Source organism: Lissotriton vulgaris, chromosome 1_1 (genome assembly GCF_964263255.1).
Source record: "Lissotriton vulgaris chromosome 1_1, aLisVul1.2, whole genome shotgun sequence".
Taxonomy (NCBI): Eukaryota; Metazoa; Chordata; class Amphibia; order Caudata; family Salamandridae; genus Lissotriton; species Lissotriton vulgaris.
The window spans coordinates 2118488297-2118503467 of NC_141685.1; the positions used below are offsets into that span (position 1 = coordinate 2118488297).

A 15171-nucleotide genomic window follows, 5' to 3' on the forward strand; every position below is an offset into this window, starting at 1 on the left:
CCTCCATCCAGACTGTTATTTCATATAACTTTTGTGGAGTACTAACCCTGGTGTCTACAGTCTCTATTGTGATGTACTCATTCAAGTTCCCTATCTCCAGAAGTTCCTTCAGGTTCTGGCGAGCTATTGTTACTTCTGCTGCACTGTCCAGCATTGTCTGAGCCCATTCTCTGTTCTTGAGCTGTGTTCTCAGCATGTCTGATCTTCAGACCTGCTACCTTCTTTTTGGTGAATTGAGGTTTTGATTTATTTTTCTGAACGTGTTGATCGTCTTTAGACTTCACGCGTTATTCTTTGTGAGCTGACTGTCTTCTTCTTTCCGATGTCTGTGACAATATCTGAAATGTACGAAAGGAACGTGTATCAGTATCCTGATACCTCTCTAGTTTTCTCAAATTATCCCTGTTCCTGAGGGTATACCTCCTTTCAGAGGGCTCCTTTTGAGGAGACCTACCCCAGGATTTAGAACATTTCTCTTTTGAATTTTGTTTATTGTTTTCCCACTTCTTTTTAGAAGATGTAGGATTTTGTGTAATAGACACCATCTCAGGACCTTCAGCCAGTTTTGGGTTCAAAGGTTTTCCACCCAAACTGTCTATGCCTAATTCTGCATAAGATGCTTCTATTATTCTGAGTAGTTCTTGTTGATGTTCTGTTACATCAAATTCCCTTAAGCGTTGGCGGATCGCCACTGATGCTGCCTCCCCTTTAATATTAGATAATATTATTGTTGAGACCTGGTCGAAGTTTTTCAGTAATTTCATAGATAAATTCAGAGAAGGCTCTGCCCCGTATCCCTTTTGAATTTGTTTCAGGACATCTGGTATTACTGCAATTGACGGAACACCATGTGTTTTAGTATGGATGGCAGCAAAGACTGTGCCCTAAGTAGAACAGTCTTCCAATTGTGGTGTGATCCCCATTGGTAAACAGATTGTTAGGATTCTGTGTTTCTCATAAGGGTTAGTATTTGGAAATACTGCTTCGATTTGAGTAATTTTTTGAGTTATCCAGAATGGAATTAGTTCACGTTTGTGGGCATTTTACCCATGACTGCGTGTGAAGTCGGTCAGGGCTCGAAAAATTCACTCCACCGCTTGCATTTGCGAGTTAGATTAATTCAGGACGAGCTATTTTTAGGTCCTACTCGCCCTTTCTGGTGAGTAGGAAGACAAACTGACATTTGACCTCTGCCTCTGAAAGCAGAGGAAATGTGACAAGGTAGCAAGATTTAAAGGCATCTTTATTGCTCACAAAGTAAATGAGCAATGAAAATGCTTTTAAATCTTGTTAACTTGTTACATTTGCTCTGCTTTCAGAGTGAGAGGTCAAGTGCATTTCACTTAGGTAGAGGAGATTTTGTAGGTTACTAAACCTGCAGGTCTAGTGCATTTTTTATGATTTTTCGAGCCCTGTCGGTGGAGTAATTTTTTAGTGTATATCCCTGTTGAGGGGTTTAATGTGGAATGGTCATTGGTGGCTGGACTAATTGTCTGTACATTTTTATTAACTCTTGTAGCTGAGTAAGGTATTCTTCTTCTGACATCTCATCGATGTCAGGATGAGGTATGTAGCTGGCTAGAAACGGCCATGTTGCTCATGGTCTACTGAGTGGACCGAGCCTGGTAATGTTTTTGTGATGTTTTAGGGTACCTTTAAACAAGAGATTATGATCCTGGTATGTTAGTGGAATTTCAATATACTCAAAAGGAATATAGTCCTCAGGTGGTTCATCTTCTTTAAAGAAGTAAAATACTTGTGATACTCGATTTGATTCTGGGAATACAATCCATGAATAGAATATCTCTGCCTTAAAGGATTTGTGTGCCTCTATCAGGAAAACTGCTCTACCACCTCTTGGTGTTAGGCCGTGTTTAATAAGTTTTAGAGTGATTGCTCTCCTTAAGCGTGGAGGGATATTTATAAAACCCGCATCGGTTTCATTTAAACTTGAAAAATTAAAAGCTGTTACGACTTGGTCAGTCCCAGCTACGCCGTTCTTGGTGTTAGTATCCTGTTACGGGACATTGTTTTTGAAAAATGTAGAACAAGTTTCAAGGAAACAAAGATAAAGTGCACAATATTTTGGAACACTGTATCCTTTAACGTTGAACAAACCAAACAGCTACTATATAGATTTTTTGTCCTATTCAGCTTAGGCGGATACTTAACCCTACCCACTCCAGACGTCTTATGGGGTAGGCGAGTAGGGGTCTCTGAGAAAAGCACGACTTAGTTACTCAGTTCAGTTCAGTTCAACTTTATTCGGATACAATAGTACCCATAAAAGCGCAAAAAACATAAATACATCATAATAAATAATACAAAGATTAAAATTCCATATACATATAACCAAAGTGCCTTGTGCAAAAAATACCATCATGTTAATATATACAGTTGTTAAAACAATTCACAGATTGTCATGCAAGATCAGGGGTCCATCATACGCGCCCTTATTGCAGTTTTAAGAAAAGTGCCAGTTCGGAAAATCAATTCAATGTCATCAGTATTGATCGGTACGCTGCCTCCAGAGTAATTGGTCTTCTCTAGTTAAAATATGGATAAATAAACTGTTTAGAGTATTTGATGTAATATTTAGAGAAAAATATAAAGTGCATGATAGTTTGCTCACTCCTCCCGTCACAAGAACACAAGTTTAAATTAAAATTTGGGCTATAGCCAAGTGGGAAACAAAGTGCAAATTGAATTGTGCCAGCTTTTAGTCGAAACAAAAGGCTAATTTCCCAACGGCTCATCGATAAAGTCAAATACATGTGAAGCGGATAACAGTACTGTTCAATAGCCATATAGTTTCGCACAGTTGATTTCCTAGACTCCACCACGTCCCGCTCGTTATTATATAGGGAGTACAAAGCATTCTGCAGTTCCTTTTTTGGAACTGATGCTGCTAATATGGATCCAGGAAGACATTTTCTCTGTTTACACTATACAAGCTTCTCAGCACACCGCTTAGCCATGGAATTTCTAAGCCTTTATCGCAGTGTAAACAGTCCTTGATAATCTGCTGTGTCAAAGATGTCACTTCGTTCTTTCACACTGATACCCACATAAGTGCCGGTCATGCCCGAATAAAATCAGTTATAAGCTCCTTGTGACATCCATATTGTGGGGTTGAAATTGGGGTGCTCAGTAATTTCCTGCAAAACCTGTATTCTTCCTGCTGGATTGCTGAGCAGTTGACCGTTCCCCAAATCTCGGCGCCATATGTAGCCACCGGGGTGCACTGAAGTTTGTATATTTTCTGTACTCCTAAAAGAGCACCCGTGGTCTTAGGACGAGGTAGACTTAAAATTGAGTTGGTGGCCTTTGACAACTTGCTCCTGGCGTGAGGTAAATGCTCACTCCAGGAGCCGTTCGCAGCAAAGGCCAATCCTAAATAAACAAAAGATCTTACCGACGTCAATTTTTGGCCATCTATTATGATCGAGCCTATTTCGTGCTTCCCAAAGCCACTACTCATCAGAAAGGATTTCTTGAAGTTTACCCTGCAGGTCTAACTTTTTCATATAGTTATTAAAATTTAGGACAAGAAGACGCAGTGAATTTGGATTGCGGCCTATAAGAACCGCATTGTCTGCGTAAAGAAGCACAGGGATGGGCTCTTTATTAATGTATGGGACATCTTGGGTAGCCGTTTTCAGAGAGGTGTTGAGCCCATTAATATATATGATAAAAAGCAGGGGGCCAACACACATCCTTGTCTGACCCCCCCTGCCAATATCAATGTTACTCAGTATCTAGCTTTAAATTAGTGCCTTACCAAACGTTGACCGCCATGTAGTGTAGTTCCTATTTCCCAAATAGACTCTGCGCATTGGAATAATATACCCTATAGATTTGGCATAGGACTGAGGTCAGTATGCCCCTATTAAGTATATTAAACTTAATTACTTTGTGTGCCAGCTAACTCAGAGGCCACTAGAAACTCCTTGTAAACAGGAAGGGAGTCGTTTCTGGCAACCGCATAAACATGACATCTTTGTTTCCCTTTAGAATCGGAATACTCTCAGAATAGTGGAAACAATAGATAACCGTTTCACTCAGCTAATCGTGCATGCTTAGTTTCTTCAGAGTTACACAGAAAGAATAGATGGGCGTTTCAAAAAAAGGATTTATTGAGCAGTCTTGTTTCTCGTGTAAGAGATATAAGCTGTTACAATCTTAAGATAGTATGCAAGATATATTATGTACAGCATAAGCAGTTGAAATACTGTGCTAGGATTATCTTTTAGCTATGACACATATATTCATATACATAAATAACATAAGCTAAAAATGTGAGTTCTCATAAGATGCTTCTCTAACTAGTTCTACCACAGTGTACCTAACCTAACTGTAGTACAAGGTAAGAAGAAGGGGATGTATTATATAGTATGGTGTGCTATCTTCTGTATTCCAAGTTTGTATGCCAAGAGTCCCTCTAGGTTCTAGTCATCTCCATACCTTGAAAATGAGAGAGGTGTGAATCTATTTCCGGGTCTCGAACTCTAACACCCTTCGAAGGGAGTCAGAACACTGGAAGCTGGATTCTCTGCAAGCAGGGATGACAGCGTCTCTTGTCAGTGCGTCAGGCCGGGACACAGGCTCCTCTAAAGTCGAGGTCTCCTCCTACTTGCTTGGGTAAGGGAAGGTATATTTATACCTGGTAGGTGCCTTGGAATGTTAGCATTGATGTAAAGTTGGGCAGAGGAAGACGTCAGGATTGAACGCTTAGGGAATAGCGGTTCATGCATAATAAATGAGTTCTTGGAGAAATCAATAATCCTGTGCTAGGGAAAACTCCCAAGAGCTTAAGGGTCTGGTTTCTAAGAACTCGTTGTGACGTTGGGGTGGACGGGTGTAGGTGACCATGCCTGTATTTGGATAGCATGGCTAATGCCTAAATAAGGATTGGGATCTTATGCCTATGCAAGGGCAATGCGAATTGCGCCTATATAAGGAATGTTTCAGGAAAACCTATATACGGACACCTAAAGCGGAATACAATACAATGGTGATGCTCACTGAATATAAAATAATAATACATTTTGATTTGTTTTAGGAAAGAAGAATTTAATTATGTGGGGTCGAACATCTTTTGAAACGTTTCCAGAAAGCCTTCTTCCACTTCCAAATACTGTTATTGCACTTCTCAGCAAAACCTTAAGGTATGTCACAGGGGAGCTGTACTTGTAAAGAACCTGACCTCTTGGGAACATATCTTTGCCTCACAAGTTGATTTTGAATTTGGTTGGGTGGCATGGCTGCGGCAGGTTTCTCAACAGATTTGCTGCATAGCTGCTCAGGTACATTTCTGCTGATCTGTTTATCAGCAAGTGGTGGGCAAATGGGCTTTGTGTAAAGTTTTATTTGGGCAGAGTGAGGTTTCATTTGGGCGAAGTGCTTGTTAGTTACCCATGTTGTGCCATTCTCTCCTTTTGCCTACAGAATTCTTGGTATTTCCTTTTTCTTTATGGAGGTTCTCGTTTAGGTTGGACTGCAACTTCATTATTGCATGCAGTACAGATCTAGAAGTTTGGTATAACAGCTGTGTGACCAATTACATGAGCTCACCAGTCGCTCCAATGCAGGTAGGCGCAATGGAGCAGTGGAGCGGGACGGGGCAGTGGGTAAGTCTACAGAGGACCGAATAGGTTTTATTTATTTGTCAAATTTTACCTATTCCGTTGTCTAAAAGAAAATCCTCAGCACACAATAGTAATGTCACAGTGGTTATCAAAGTGCCGGAGGTGAGCATAAATTCAACACAGGAAAGTAAATATTGTTCTTTTCCTTTATTCCTTGGATCTTCAAACAGCCCAAACAGCTGACACATGTTTCATCGCTTACATGGGAAATTGTCCAGCGACTTCATCAAGGCTGAACAGAAACAAATGGGATAGACAATGTATCAACAGTATTAGGTGTACATAACGTTTCTACATTCTCACCAAGTGATAGGTGACACAGGAAATCTCGGTAAGTCTGTTATATCATGCACATGGTGTATGGCCAAAAGATATTTTCATGAAATGTCCCTTTTGAAGCAAAGGATACAAATTTATATCCAACTTGCCAAAAGCAAAGAGGGAGTGAGAAACGTACAAGATAAACGTGATAAAACAAATCTGTGTGGAAACTAATCCAAAAAATAGTGACAAAACAACAGGAAAGTCTGGTGAGCGTGAATGCCGTTTTTTGGTGAGGATGTCATTGGTGGCTGAAGGGTGGTGATAGACTTCAACCCTGTGTAACCCATTTAGTGGTTAAGGGAGATCTCGATTACTACCTATGATCTCTTTACGTATATCCCTGTAAAAAACACAAAAAAGGGCCCATGAATGAGGACAGCTTTTCGACAGTCACAAAGTAACTACTTCATAAAATGTGAATAAGGAATAAAGGAAAAGAACAAGAATTTACTTTCCTGTGTTGAATTTGTGCTCACACTCCGCACTTTGATAACCATTGTGATATTACTATTGCGTGCTGAGGATTTTCTTTTGCATGTTTGGTTGGCTTAGGCCACCGGTTTTGGGGAGATCGGTGGTTCTCCTCACCTTACAGCACCGAGATAAAGATAGGCTTTTTCAGACCACTATCTGTGCTATTCTCCTGAGTTGCGTCCTTTTTCCTAAAAAACAATACCACTGTCCAATAGCGTTTGCCTATTCCGTCTTCTGTTGACTTCCCCCTCCCACCCGCCCTGCCCCACTGCCCTACCGCCCCACTTCGCCTTCAGCTGCTGGAACCCACCAATCCCATGCACATTGCTTATGACTTTCTTTGGAGACCTGAAAGTCACGTCCATCCTGGCATGGAAATTCCTGGTTCAGAAGCCTGTTATCTGATGGGCATATATGTAAACAGCTGTTTCGACTCCTATTATCTTTGATCTCACAGGTGCCCAAAAAGCCTGAAGAACTCAATATCAAGAATGTCAATTATTGCTGGCTGCTTGCCGTGCATAAGAGGATAACTGTTTTGGCAATGCAAGAGATTCCTCTGGTCGCACCACTTGTTGCCTTTTAATTTTGTAATGAGCATTGACTTCACCATGTACTTTCTTGAGGAATCTGTGCTGTCTGGGTATTTCTTCCATCATCACTCTAAATGTAGTGTCCTTCTACGCAGAAATTATTCTCAGTGTAAATTTTAGAGGGGGGCTTTCTCCTTGGGGGTTTGTACTTGTGGGTCTCCTTTTACAATTTGGATCACCTTTCTTGATATTTTCTTTTTCTCTTTGTCTTGTCTTTTGGGGTGGTGGACGGCAACTCACAAGTGGGCAATGATCTCACACAACTGACCATACTTTAAAATGGCTGTCACCTATTTCTCGTAAATTATCCAGTTGGCCTTTTGAAAATATTTTCACTCTCCATTTCTACTCTTTTTTGAGCAGGCCTTTCTGGATGTGAGAGTGTTCATTCAAGGCCCTCTCCATAGCATTTAATTGCGTATGTGTTGATTTTTACTAGGCTGAGCTTCCTCTCATCACATTGCCTGCACTGGGTATATTTATGTGCTGGGTAAGGTTCTCCTGTGTTGTTGACGTTGAGCATTGTCAGAACTATTAGGTTTGCTAATGCTTTTGGCGACTGAAGTGGCTACAGTGAGCAGGTTCTTCAGGAACGCTGCAGGAGCGCCAGTCTGCCAGCTGTGGAATGTTTCAGGCAAGGTTGTGGGAGGTGCTGAACCCTGTGTGCCAGAGAGGACCCATTCCTCAGAGCTGAATATGGGTGCCCCAGGTTATGGCCTCTGCGGCGGCTCTGCAGATTTGCCCAGTCTGACCTTCAGCTCCCCTGCAGTGTTGTGATGTGTCCTTCCAGTTCCCCTTTGTGCCTCGCTGCCTGTTGTTGTATGGTAGTGGGTGGGCTAGTGCATGTTTTCGGTATACTAGGGTCATTATTTATGTGATTCCTGGCCTGTGCCCCGAGGCCCCGTAAAGCGGTACCCGGCGAAATGTACAGACAAGGAGCAAATTCTTTAAGATAGTTTAGATTTATTCCACAGTTTACATGTGATGTGCTTACATCAAATATACTACGATATAATAGGAACATATTTTATGTTGAGAGTCAGTCGAATCCAAAACCTCGCAGAGTAAGGGCTGATTACAAGAAACGCTAGAAATCGGCAGGCTCCACACCACCAAACTCATAATCAGACCCTAAATGTGCTCATTTTTTTTACCCTACTGCTAAGTTTAGTAAAAAAGCAAGATCAAACCCGACAGCAGACCTACCCATCATTAATGCTGAGAAAGCAGACGTAAAAATAAAAGAGACTGTCGTAAATCTGTGTCAAACGAGTATTAAAGTAAATCACACAGAAGAATTCATTTTCAGTCGCGGGCTTTAGTTTGTTGGGAAAAACGCTGAGAAAGGTGGAGCTTTGTCACCTGTGCCCTTTCATTCATTTTTGACCAATCAAACCAGAGTGTATCTGGCCCACCCACTCACGCTTGCAGCAGAGTTCCTGACCTAGAAAGGGCACTGCTCGATAAAGTGGTGTCCGTGCTTAGTATGACCTGGTATGTGATTAACCGACCAAGCAGACTGTTTAGGTCGACAACATTAAAACAACATAACTGTACCAAAACATTTAAATTTCACTTCCCATGGTGTCATTTCATGACAAAAATCTCTGCAGGGCACTAACGTCAAGCAATCACATGATATTAATTCTTCATATTTCGCAATAAAAGGTAAAAATCTGAATAACAGTTCAAGGGTGCCACGCATTCTTGGCTCAGCTCTTGGGGACTCCTATTATGATAACTTCCTTATGCTGATCTTTTAGGACAAAGTATATTTCCTGTGAAGCCGAGTATCTCAGGACTGCTTCAGAAATGAGTTCTCTCTCACCTGCATGACGTCCGCAGGGCGAAATCTCCAGGCTTGTCACACATCACGTGGCTGCTAAGGCCCTTTTAGTCAGATAAAGCAGTGAGCACAGTGCCACAGCTAAACTGGGAATTAACTAGGCTTGGCAGGAATTTCAATTACGCTGGAGTAATCAGAGTAATTTTGATAAATCTGCATTAGTCTTTGATGCCGCTGGGAGATCATTCTCCCACCTCGCTGCCAAGACGTTGAACACCCTCCCCATCCACCTACGGCAGACCGAAGACCTCCTAACCTTCAGGAGACTCCTCAAGACCTGGCTCTTCGATCAGTAGCAGCTCCCCCCCGCCCCTAGCGCCTTGAGACCCTCACAGGTATGTAGTGCGCTTTACAAATGCTATGATTGATTGTTTACGAGATTACACCTACTGGCGCAATTTTGTTGATAAAATCCTGCTGCATTTAGCACTGTTTCTTTGTGCAAATATGCTACCTTTTGCTGGGTATTTTTGTGCTAAGAAATAGCACTAAACGCATAATTACTCTAGCATAATTCAGTGTAATTTCGTGGAATTCTTAAGTAATTCCACATGTTTACACTCAAGCCCAATTAGACAGCCACGGTCCATGCAGGTAACAGTGGCGGGGCGGTGGGGCCAGGTAAGGGGGGATTTCGAGGGAAGATGCAGAGGGTAAATTAATTATTTATTTAATTTCCCCTCGGCATCGGCCCTCAAAATCCCCCCTTACCCGGCCCCACCGCTTTTACCTGCACTGACCTCAGCTGCAAGTAGACAATGGTGGGTAACAGCACAGGCCTGCATTCAGCACTCTCTTGAACATGTGCACTGGACATGGGTCAATTTCCCACTCCTGGCAAAACAGTGCAAACGTTTCAAGCAATTGTTCATGAACATCAAAATGGGGATATTTCAGCCTTCTGTACTCCCAATATTCGTAGCCATGTTCATAAGGCGTGCTCTAATCCACTAAGATAGAAATTAAACCCAAAAGGGTTTAGACAGGGCCTGGTGACATGAGAGATGGCAGAGGCAGATTTTGGCACGGGGCTGTTATTTTGATGTGGGCAGAAGATATCCTTCATTTTAAAATAAAAACATGATTACAATCATAAGAGTAGCGTAATGCCAACAGCACCAAAGGTGACCAAGATTTGTTTTCATTTAGCACTTGTTTCAAGCTTTACTGTCACCCCTGCAAAACCAATGCATCTATTGACAGCTAACCTTCACAGTCATTACCAACAATATACATAAAGAATATCCTTGTACCCCAGGTCATAGACTTATATTACATGAGGAGTCCGTGGCATCACCCTGGCAGCCACTACTGCATCTCAAAAAGTAGATAATGCAGACCGGCCAACTTAAAAAAAAAGTGTGAGGGGAGCTTGAATGGTGGGGGTGCTTACAACCTGAAAGACACTGCTAACCCCTGCTCCCAACAACCCCCTTTTTCTTTAAAAAACAAGCAATGTCAAAGGCAAGAGGGTAGCTGCTGGCCGCTACCCTTTTGGCTTTGCCTTTTCTTGTTTAGTCTCATGGTTTTTGCAAAACTATATTGTTGTCAAAGCTGCCCGGGCCATCATCAATTTTAACAAAAAGTACTGGCTAAAGGAATAAAAATATCTTTTTGGTCTGCAAAAAGCACACATTTCAATAATAGTCCCTGTCACAGAAGAGAACTTCTTTACATGTGGATGTACTTCTTGTGAAAGGGAACCATTAACTAACTCACAGTGAAGGCAGTCATTGGCTGAAGGCCTGACCCATTGCCCCATGATGCCTGCTGCAGTGGGTGAAAGAAAAAAAGTTAATTACACAACAGACTAAGGGATGAGGTCTGACTGAAAACCCTTGTAGCGAACTATTTTATACACATAATTTAAGTAAAATCAATCAACAATCGATCATGGTTTTATAAAGCCCACTACTCACCCATGAGGGACTCAAGGTGCTGTGTGGGGGAGGGTGTAGACCCGAAAGAGTCAAGGAGCCAGGTCTTGAGGCTCTTCCTGAAGGTGTACAGAGTATGGAAGCATCTGATGTTGACTGGAAGCTCGTTCCAGGTCTATGCTGCAAGGTAGGAGAAGGCTCTTTTGCCTGCTATGGTTCTGCAGATGCGTGGGGTCTCTGCCATGGCAAGATGTGGGGGAGTAGCTTGAAGGTTACTCTCTTCTTGACAGGGAGCCAGTGGAGGTCTCGTAGGTGCTGGGTCATGTGCTCATGTTGTGGGATTCCGAGGGCTAGTCTGGCTGCGGTGTTCTGGATGGTTTGGAGCTTGTGCAGCAGGGATTTGTTGAGTCCGGCGTTGAGAACGTTGCCGTAGTCCAGTCTGCTGGTTATGAATGCATGGCTGAAGTTCTTTGTGCATTCGGGGGTCCACTTGAAGGTCTTGCAGAGAATGCGGAGGGAGTTGAACCAGGTGGAGGCTATTGCGTTGATCTGGCGGGTTATGGTGAGGGGGGAGTCTAGGATGATGCCCAGGATTTGGGCGTTGTCTGATTGAGTGGGTGGGTTTTCCGAGGGCGAAAGGCCACCAGGTGTTGTCCCAGGCGGTGGAAGAGGGATCGAGGACAAGGACCTCTGTCTTCTCCGAGTTGAGCTTCAGGCAGCAGTTGTTCATCCAGGCTGCAACGTCCTTCCTTCCTCTCTTGAATATTGTCTTTGGGATTCTTCACGAGGGAGAGGATGAGCTGGGTGTCGGCGTAGCATACTATGCTGAGCCCATGCTGTCTGATGATGGCGAGAAGAGGGGCCATGTCGATGTTGAAGAGCGTGGGGCTGAGCGAGGATCCTTGGGGTACTCCACAGTTGATCTCTGTAGGTTCGGAGAGGAAGGGTAGGAGTCCGATCCTTTGGGTTCTGCCGGAGAGAAAGTAGCAGATCCAGTCAAGGGTGGTTCCTTGTATACCAGCATTGTGGAGTATGGCTGCGAGAATGCGGTGTGAGACGGTGTGGAAGACTGCAGAGAGGTCTAGTAGGATGAGGGCCGCAGTGTGGCCCTGGTCGAGTAGCATGCGGATGTCATTGGTGGTGGCGAGGAAGTCGGTCTCATGCTGTGGTTACTAAATCTGGATTGGGAGAAGTCAAGGATGGAGTTCTCTTCGATTAAGGTGGTCAGCTGAGTGTTGACAAATCTTTGGCTGTGAAGGGAAGGAGAAAGATGGGCCGGTAGTTTTTCATGTCCGTCGGGTCGGCTGAGGGTTTCTTGAGGAGGGGCTTGACGTCTGCCCGCTTCTAGTCATCAGGAAAGAAGCCGGATTCAAAGGAGGCAGTAATGGTACGGCTTAGTTGGGGTGCTATGGCGGCGGCGGCTCTGAGGTAGATATGCGGCTGGCAGGGGTCATTGAGGGCTCCTGAGTGGGTGTTCTTCATGGTCGTGGCAGTGTCTTCGGTGGTAGCAGGTTTCCAGGTGGTGATGGCGGACTGGTTGTTGGTGGTGAAGAGGGGGGTGGTGTCTGGAGTCTATTCGCTGAAGTTGTTGTAGAGGGCCTTGATTTTCAGGTGGAAGTAGGAGCTGAGCTTGCAGAGGTACTGGGATGGTTTGACAGCCGTGGCTTCGATGGGGAGTTTGGTGAACGGCTGTATGACGTTGAAGAGTTCTTTTGCGTTACTGGCATTGGTGTGGATTTTGTTCATGATAAAGGTCTGCCTGGTGGTTTTTATTCGCTGGTGGTATTCAGTCATGGCATTCCTGTAGGTGTTCTGGTCTTCAGTGGTTTTCCTGTTCCTCCAGAATTTCTCGAGGCGTCTGCAAGAGCACCTGGCTTCTTGGAGTCAGTGGTGAACCAGGCGGCCTTCAGGGGGCATTGATTCAGCGGTGTAGTTCTTTGGCTGCGGAGTTGGCTTCGGTCATGGCAGAGGCAGGGTCATGTAGGAGGGTGGTGTTGAGGTGTTCCACTGTGATCTTACTTCAGTTTCGTGGTGGCGGGCAACGGCGGGTTTGGGTGCAGTGGTGGTGTAAAGGTGAAGTATACGCAGTGGTGGTCTGTCCAGTGGTGTGGCTGAAATGGATATTTGTCCCTCCTGCGAAGAAGGAGTCAAGGGTGTGTCCGGCTCTGTGGGCGGGGCTGGTGACAAGCTGCTTCAGTCCGAGGTTGTCAGGGAGGGTGGTGGGGTTGGGGTCACTGCAGTTGTCGAGTTAGAAGTTCAGGTCTCCGACGGGGGTGCTGCGCAGCGTGGTTCAGGGGTTGGTTGGAATCTGGAAGTGGAGGTGCTCTGTGTTGGAGAGTGCGTAGCTCGTGCTGGAGGTGCAGAGTCAGAGGGAGCTCTTGTGTGCAATGGCGAGTCCTCCTCCTGGGTGGTGGGGTCAGTCCTTTTTTTGCATCTGGTATCCGTCAGGGATATCGGTGGCGATGTCGGGGCAGAGGTGGCGTTGATCCATGTTTCCATGAAGACGGCGACGTCTGGCGAGAGAGTGTTGAACAGGTTCCAGATCTTCATGGCGTGTCGGTGCAGGGAGCGCACATTGAGGAGGATGCATGTCAGGGCTTTGGTGGTGCGGGCATCCGGCGTGGATTAAGCGGTCGTGGGGGCCTGTTGATGGTGAAGAATTGTCGGCAGTGTCAGCAGGAGAACTGGCCGTGGGTGGTGTTCGGAGTGGCTCTCTGAAAGTTGTTGTTTCTTCCAGGGTTGAGTGCGAGGAGGGCGGCTGAGTTGTAGCAGTGAGAGGGTCGTAGATCCAGGGCTCTTGGCTCTGGCCGCTTTCGTCACAGATGGGCGCAGAAGGGCTTGCCTTTGGTTTTCCTTCGGCACGCCCCCGGCGCACGGCCGTGCAGCGGCCGCCATTAAGTATGTCAGGCTCCTTCTTCTGATCTCTTCGGGGCTGTGCTGAATTACCTATAACTTCCCCTACACAACTCTCCCAGAGCCTGAAGTTGTGAACACAGGCGACTAGGATAGTTCTGCCAGGGAAGGAAAGGAAGGGGACAGTGGGGAAGGAGATCTGAAACGAGAATGACAGGTAATTAGAATACACCCCCCACACCCTCTTATGAGAACCCTCCACTTTCTTTCCTATCTCGTATGAAATGGTGTCAGCCCTACCTGTAAAGGAAAATACGGTGGATCTGAACCTAGGAGAAGAGACTTGAGGCGAAGTCAGGGTGTTGCAACCAACTGCAGAGGAAGACACAATATATATATCATGTAACTCTCATTCCTATGTGAGCTGAACTTATACACCCACTATTCCTCTGCATACCAAACAAGGTCTGTTTTCATTCCTGAAGTTGTAACAATCCCTCTGACTTGAAACCCCTATCTTGTTTCTCCTGTGTAGGGTTGAAATGAAGTACAAAATATCGTGAAGACAATCACAGATGTTCGGGAGTCAAGAAGTTAAATAACAATGGGTTCTGTTGCACCAGCACGGCTTCCGTGCTCCACAGGCGTCTAATTATTCTTAGACGACAATGCATTCAAGTTTTAAAGTATATAAGCCAGGAAGCAGTTTCTGCCCAAAACCACTCTCCAATGTTATCAAGATAGCATTGAGTTACACAACGACCCGTGACCATACAGGTTTTTTCCCGACATCAATCAGTGCCGTGACTTTGTTTCTCTCCCGTATTTCAAAAGACAGTGGTCCCTAGCAGTTCAGGGATTTTAGCAAAGTAATAGACATACTCTAAATAGTGAGTATGACCTTTGTCCAGCCGGACAGGTTTTTAATTGAAGAGATTTGATAACATAAAAGGAATTTTTTACAAAGTGGGTACATCCAGTAACCCACAGGGGACAAGACAAAACAGGGGGGTAAACTTAACGCAAACAAGGGCCGTCTGTACTAGTAGTTCAGTGGACAGACAAGAATACATTTCAAAGCATCATTGTATACAATTTCTCATTTACAAGATACATATGACGCTGTTATGTCGACGACGTTTCGATGCCTATACAGAGATAAATGGCATCATCTTCAGGACAGAGAGTTAATGTGCTTGTCTTGAAAAATTATAAACAGTTTGTGTGGCCTACATATATAATACATACAATTATATTGGGGAAATAAAAGGAAAAAAGAGACAAAAAAGAATAAAAGTAAGTCAGTAACAAAGGCTAGGCATGTGTACATATCTGACCAGTCGTGACAAAGTTACGTTTTCATGTGTGCCTTTAAATTTCTCGAACTGTTTGTAACAGTTACGCATTCTATTCAAGTGAGCATACATGTGATTTTCGACGCAGTGGGGGGACTGTGGGGGACGGCGCATAAGAATTAAAAACGGGTGATATGCTAAGTGTTGGGCCATGCGTAGTGTAAAAGCGATCACGCGAAGTAAAAAACGGCTGAAGTGATC

General features: G+C 44.3%; 1 protein-coding gene across 9 annotated transcripts in view; it reads left to right on the plus strand.

Moving 5' to 3' along the window:
* The window catches only part of LOC147751685 (dihydrofolate reductase-like), a 402971-nt gene that overhangs the window by 338757 nt on the left and 49043 nt on the right, over positions 1-15171 (plus strand). For all 9 annotated transcript variants that reach the window (XM_086921705.1, XM_086921631.1, XM_086921679.1 and 6 more), the window contains one exon: positions 5063-5168. In XM_086921705.1, coding sequence (XP_086777831.1) covers positions 5063-5168 — 106 coding nt within the window. The remainder of the gene's footprint in view (positions 1-5062; positions 5169-15171) is intronic.